At 44.3% G+C, this 6,000-nt stretch overlaps 1 protein-coding gene across 1 annotated transcript in view; it reads right to left on the reverse strand.

Annotated features, from left to right (window-relative positions):
• The window catches only part of ABCA3 (ATP binding cassette subfamily A member 3), a 40,227-nt gene that overhangs the window by 21,901 nt on the left and 12,326 nt on the right, over positions 1 to 6,000 (reverse strand). Inside the window, exons 8-11 of the mRNA XM_023521469.1 lie at positions 5,652 to 5,911; positions 3,140 to 3,256; positions 2,776 to 2,896; positions 73 to 246 (exon numbers count right to left, since the gene is read on the reverse strand). Of these exons, the coding sequence (XP_023377237.1) occupies positions 73 to 246; positions 2,776 to 2,896; positions 3,140 to 3,256; positions 5,652 to 5,911 (672 nt within the window). The remainder of the gene's footprint in view (positions 1 to 72; positions 247 to 2,775; positions 2,897 to 3,139; positions 3,257 to 5,651; positions 5,912 to 6,000) is intronic.

A 6,000-nucleotide genomic window follows, 5' to 3' on the forward strand; every position in this document is an offset into this window, starting at 1 on the left:
GGTGATTCTGCTTGGACTCTCTCTGCATGTAACTAATCATCAAGGGCAGATCATGAAAAAGAAAATACTCACCTTTTGCTTCAAATTTTCCTATAAGCTGGGCTCCCATCGCCATGGCAACATTGGACAGGAGACAGGAGAAGAGCTTCTGGCTAAGAGTCATCCAGTTGTATCGAGGAGCAACAAACAAGTAGGGGATGTATGTAAAGAAGTATAGAAAGCCTCCGACAGCTGCTGCCATGTTGGCTACAGATAAAGAGAGGAAGACAAGTATGAAATTATGCAAAAGAATTTGTCTAAGTGTGTCAGAAGGGAGCCTGTGCTCCATCCAAGGGATCCCTCATGGGGCGACTGCCTGATTCCTTCCCTGCATCAACCTTCAGTGCGGGGACACAGATCCGGTGCTGGGAAACTCCAGCCTTGGCCTGCAGCCTCTTGTCTTGTCAAGGTGCTTGTGCCCTAGGGAATGTGACCCTGCCTAGGGCAGCACATGTTCTCCTCATCCCGGGACCCCACACTGACTTCTCCAGCCCTCTCCTGCAGACTTCCCCTCTAACTGCCTTGACATCATACACCTGACATGACTAATACTGAGTATCTCCAGCCTTGCTTCTCAGTAGGTGCTCAGTGAGTATCTGTGGGATGAACAAGTGAATTAGAGGTCTGCCCCTCTAATTCACTTGTTCATCCCACAGATACTCACTGAGCACCTACTCTGTGCCAGGCCCTGTTCCAGGCACCGGGGAGACCACTGCAAACAAAACAATGCACCCCCACCCCGAGTTTATATTCCAGTGGGGACACAGATAGTAAACAAATGAGTAAAAAGGCAAAGATTGGGGACAAGTCATTCCCTGGACCAGGAGCTGTGACTATGATGAGGTAGCCAAGGAAGGCTTTGATGATAAGGTGACCTGAAAAAGACAAAGACCAGATTGTGGAGGTGTGGGGAGAACAGCGTGGCTTTAGTCCATGCTGGAGGCCCTCAAATGCTTTGGTCTTAAGGCACATTTACTCCCTTAAAAATTAGTAAGGATGTCAAAGAAAATTTGTTTAGGTGGGTTACATAGATAGACAGACAGACAGACAGACAGATAGAAAAGACAGATATTTACTGTATTAGACATTAGTATTAAGAAAATTTAAAACTATTTAAGAATAAAAGTAAACCCATTATAAGTTAACATAAATATTTTTATAAAAAACAATTCCATTTCCCACAATTTAGTGAGACAAGTGCATTGTGTTACATTTTTGAAAACTTCTGTCACATCTGACTTAACAGATTATAGCTGGACTGTCCTATCTGCTTCTGCATTTACTCTGTTGTGTTATACTGTTTTGGGTGAAATGAATGAAGAAATCAGATTCACACAGATAAGTAGTTGGAAAGGTAGGGATATTTCATAGCCTTTCAGATATTTGTGGATATTCTTTTTTGACACTCTACCATTCGACAAGTGGTAATTTCTTAAAAACTAGGTGCCCTGTGGAATGAAACTAACCAATGAACTTTTCATACTCTCTTACATTAAAATCTGTTAGTATAACTTGCACTTTGAATGGATTCATCTCCTTGCATGATTTTGTAACACTAGTCATTTGGAAAATATTGCTTATCGAGTTATGTAGATCTCCTAAATGTAGACACATTTCATTATACAACAGGGAAACAGACATTTCTCCAAAGAGGACATACAGATGACCAACAGACACATGAACAGTGGTGCTCAACATCACTGATCATCTGGGAAATACAAATCAAAGCCACTATGAGATATCGCCTCACACCTGTCAGAATGACTATCATCGAAAAGACAACAAATAACAAGTCCTGGCAAGGACTCAAAGAAAAGGGAACCTCGTGCACTGTTGGTGAGAGTGTAAATTAGTGCAGCCACCATGAAAAACAGTATGGAGGTTCCTCAAAAAATTAAAAATAGAACTACCATATGATCCAGCAGTTCCACTTCTGGGTATTTATCTGAAGGAAACAAACAAAAAAATTATTTGAAAAGATACATGCACCCCTATGCTCCCTGCAGCATTATTTACAATAGCTAAGATATGGAAGCAACTTAGGTGTCTATCAATAGATGAATGGATAAAGATGTAGTACATATATATAATAGACTATTACTCAGCCATAAAAAAGAATGAAATCTTGCTATTTGTGACAACATGGATGGACTCAGAGAGTATTATGCTAGGTGAAATAAATTGGATGGAGAAAGACAAATACTATATGATTTCACTTATATGTGGAATCTAAAATACAAAACAAACAAACACAAAAAATAGAAACAAACTTGTAGATACAGAGAACAAATTGATAGTTGCCAGAGGGGAGGGGCTGGGGAAAGGGCTTTTAGAAAAGGGGAAGGGGATTAAGAAGTACAAATTTCCAATTATAAGATAAGTCATGGGGAATGTAATGTACAGCATAGGAAATACAGTCAATAATATCATCATAAATATGTATGGGACAGATGGTTACTTATTGTGGATCACTTTGTAAGGTATATAAATGTTGAATCACGATGTTGTACACCTGAAACTAATATATTGTACGTCAATTACAATTAAAAATAAATTTTAAAAAAGAATTATTCAGGGATGTTCTTCAATATCCAGAAAACTGCATCCAAAGGAAGGTGCAGAGCGCAAAAAACCCTCATTCTCTGTGTCATTTCTATTTATCCCAAATGAAACTGCCTTGTTTTCTGAGATTTGGATCACCCCACAGTCCTCTTCCCAGGGGGTAGGATGACTCACCTTTGCTGAAGAAGGTGCTGACCATGAAGCTGAAGGAGATGGAAGAGACAGCAAAGCAGGCCAGGAAGACCAGCACCAGCGAGGGGTCGCTGTGTGTGAGCACCGCCACATCCTTCTTCACCTGCTCGGCATGCCATCCCAGTGGTCAGCATGCACAGGTTACAGCAGGGAAGGTGGAGACAAAACCAGGAAGAGCTGTGTAAACAGTCTGGCCACAAATGAAACCAGTGGGGATGGGCGAAGGAGCTATGCTGAGCATGTGCCTGAGAAACCATCGTTCCTCTCTACGGAGCCCAGGCAGACTCCCCTGAAATCCACAAATGTCTGCTCTTAACATCAGACAGCCTCTCGAAGCCACGCTTACCTTGATGCAGAAGAGCAGGGTCATGAAGAAGACGGCGATGAGAAGGAAGAGAAAGAAGAGCAGGAACCATGCGGTCCAGTGCAGCCAGCTGCTGAGCCCCATCATGCGCATGTACTCCTGCGGGGAGAGTGGCATGCTTTCTGACACATGCCCTGGACACCGGCTGGGGTGAGCGCCCACTGCCTGCCATACCAGGCCCTGGCACCTTCTTCACTCTGACTTTCCTTAGAGCTTCTGAGTGTGGGTGTGACTGTGCAGATGCCCAATGTCGTACAGGGCCAAGAGAGGACACAGCACACCTGAGCCACAGACCAGGAGTGAGAACAGTGAACACGCTGGCTGGAGGCAGAAGATGCAGGTCCCACTGTCATGCTGGCCCTTGACTTTGGGGCATGAGGAATTTTGCACTCTTCCTACCTTTCCCCAGTCTTAAGTGCTACCCACCTGGGACGCCCTCTCTGCTCCTCAGCAAGGAGTAGCCATCTTTCCCCTCGCCCCAAAGAACTCCCTTGCACTCTACTTGGCTACCAGCCCCCAGCCCCCACCTCCCACACCCCAGCTCTTCATTCAGGGCCTGATATGGGCACATGTCTGTGTTTACTAAGCTAATGAACACCCTCAGCAGTCTTTCATTCTATGGAGCAATCCCAAACTCCTGGCCTGTGGTTCCCAGTCTTCTCCAAGTGCCCCTGGCTACCCCCTAAGAAGCCATGTGGTGGGGCAGCTGGTGCTGGGGTTCTGAGTCAGCAGAGCGGAGACGGGGCCCTCCGCAGTCTAGTACCAACCACGCTAATGCCCTTGCTGCAAAGTGTGACATTGGGGCTACGCCAGGATCAACAGTGGTGGTGGGAATGCTTTAGAAGCCAGAGGCACTGTGTCCCCTCTTGCTGTTCTGAAATGGGTTGTTGTGAGGAGTGATGGCCCCTACAGGAAGGATGGGAGCATAGTGATACCGGGTCAGGCCTTCCTCGAAGGTCCCAGTCCGGCTGTCAGGAGGTGTAGTCAGGAAACTCTGCTCCTGCACTGACCAAACTAACCAAAGAGTCCGGGGCACCTAAGCCTATGCTGTTCAATATAGTGGCCAGTGACTACATGCGGCTATTTCAACTGAAATTAATTAAAATAAAATAAAAATTTCAGCTCCTCAGTCATGCTAGCCACAAGTGCCCAGTGGTAACGGTAGTGGACAGGAGACACAGGACACATCCCTCCATCATCACAGATTGTTCCATTGGACAGCGCGAGTCTGGGAGAGGGGACCAGCGTTGATTAAGTGTGTTTTATAAGTCAAGCCCCGAGCCAGGCTGCTGATTTTCCAGCTTATTCTTATGCACGATTTCAAACCCCTAGAAAAATGCAATGATTGGTCCAGTGGTCACTCACAACCTACCACTTAGGTTCAGCAATCATTTAACATTCTGTCACATTGGTTTTATTTATGTACTGGTAGGTGTGCATGTGTACAAACATTATTTTCTGAACCAATTCATTGTCTACTGCTAACTATTTAAACTAAACATCGTACCACTTTATTAGTTATTTAAGGTGCCCACCTCATCGGTTCTCCCAGCTCTAATAATCATAGATTTGATGTCTTTGAGAATATTCTAAATGTTATTTATTTCACTGGCACTGCAGACATTGCCAAAAGAGGAACTTTAAATAAATTTTGGACAATTTTGGCAGTGTCATTGGTATGGGTTTACAGGTGACACTGTTCATTCAGGTGCATTTAATTAAGTCTATTCCTTAAAGTGATACTTTATATACTTCTGAATTTCCTATCATGTTCTGTCTGACACTCTAGAACCACAATTGTCCTTGATCTATATGCCAAGTTAATTAGCTTTCTTCTGTTCAGCCATATATTTAAACACTTTGGCTCGCTGTTGATCTAATCTTCAGAGCAGCTCTATAGAACAGAAAGAGAATGTGAGCCACACATATAATTTAGAATTTCATAGTAGCCACAAAGAAAAAGTTAAAAGAAATAAGTAAAAATAATTTCAATGATTTATTTTACTTAACTCAGTATGTCCAAAATATTGTTCTTTCAACATATTATCAATATAGAAATTACTAACAAGATGGTTTACATTATTATTATTATTTTTTATACTAAGGCTTCAAAAATCTGGTGTGTTTTGTATTCTCAGCACAACTTAGTTTAGATCAGGTGCACTAAAAGTGCTGGAAGCCCTTAGGGATTCATGGGTCGCCTGCTGGAGGAGGCAGGTCCAGAGCCACACTCCTTCCTTAGTAAACTTATCACAAAATACAGAGCTTTCTTACAGTTTTTAAAATATGGATATACCAGGGCTGGTTTCAAAAAAGTTCCGAGATAGGCTAGAGCCACAGTGGGCGCCTGACCCATGCCAAACTGCCCTGTGCTTCCAGCGCCCAGGAGCTGCCCCTGCCTGACAACAGGGCCCAGGACACAACTGCCCCACAGTGGCACTGTGCCTAGAACCACCTTGCCAAAATGTTTTAAAGCCAAATGCAAATAGAGTACCTTCAGTTTCCTCTCCTTTTCCTGCACGACAGCCCGGATGATGGTGAGTGAAGTGTAAGTGAAACTCAGCATAAGCAGCAGGGGTAGCTGGTACTGGATGGCGACGAGAAAGGGGTCCGAAATGAAAGGCGGGTACGGGAACCTCTTTGCGATCACAGTGAGCTTCTCAAACAGCTGGTTCGTGGAGGCGTTTGCGTGGTACTGCATGATGGCTCTGTCCACTGCATGCTGCACAGCCAGGAAGCCTTCCCGGATGTACCCTGAGTGTGGGAGCACAGGACATGCCAGCACATGGGGTCAACATGCATCAGAAAAGCCAGCCACAGAATGGGATGCTGCTTGCTCAGAC

This window comes from Pteropus vampyrus, unplaced genomic scaffold (assembly GCF_000151845.1).
Source record: "Pteropus vampyrus isolate Shadow unplaced genomic scaffold, Pvam_2.0 Scaffold303, whole genome shotgun sequence".
In the NCBI taxonomy this organism is placed as follows: Eukaryota; Metazoa; Chordata; class Mammalia; order Chiroptera; family Pteropodidae; genus Pteropus; species Pteropus vampyrus.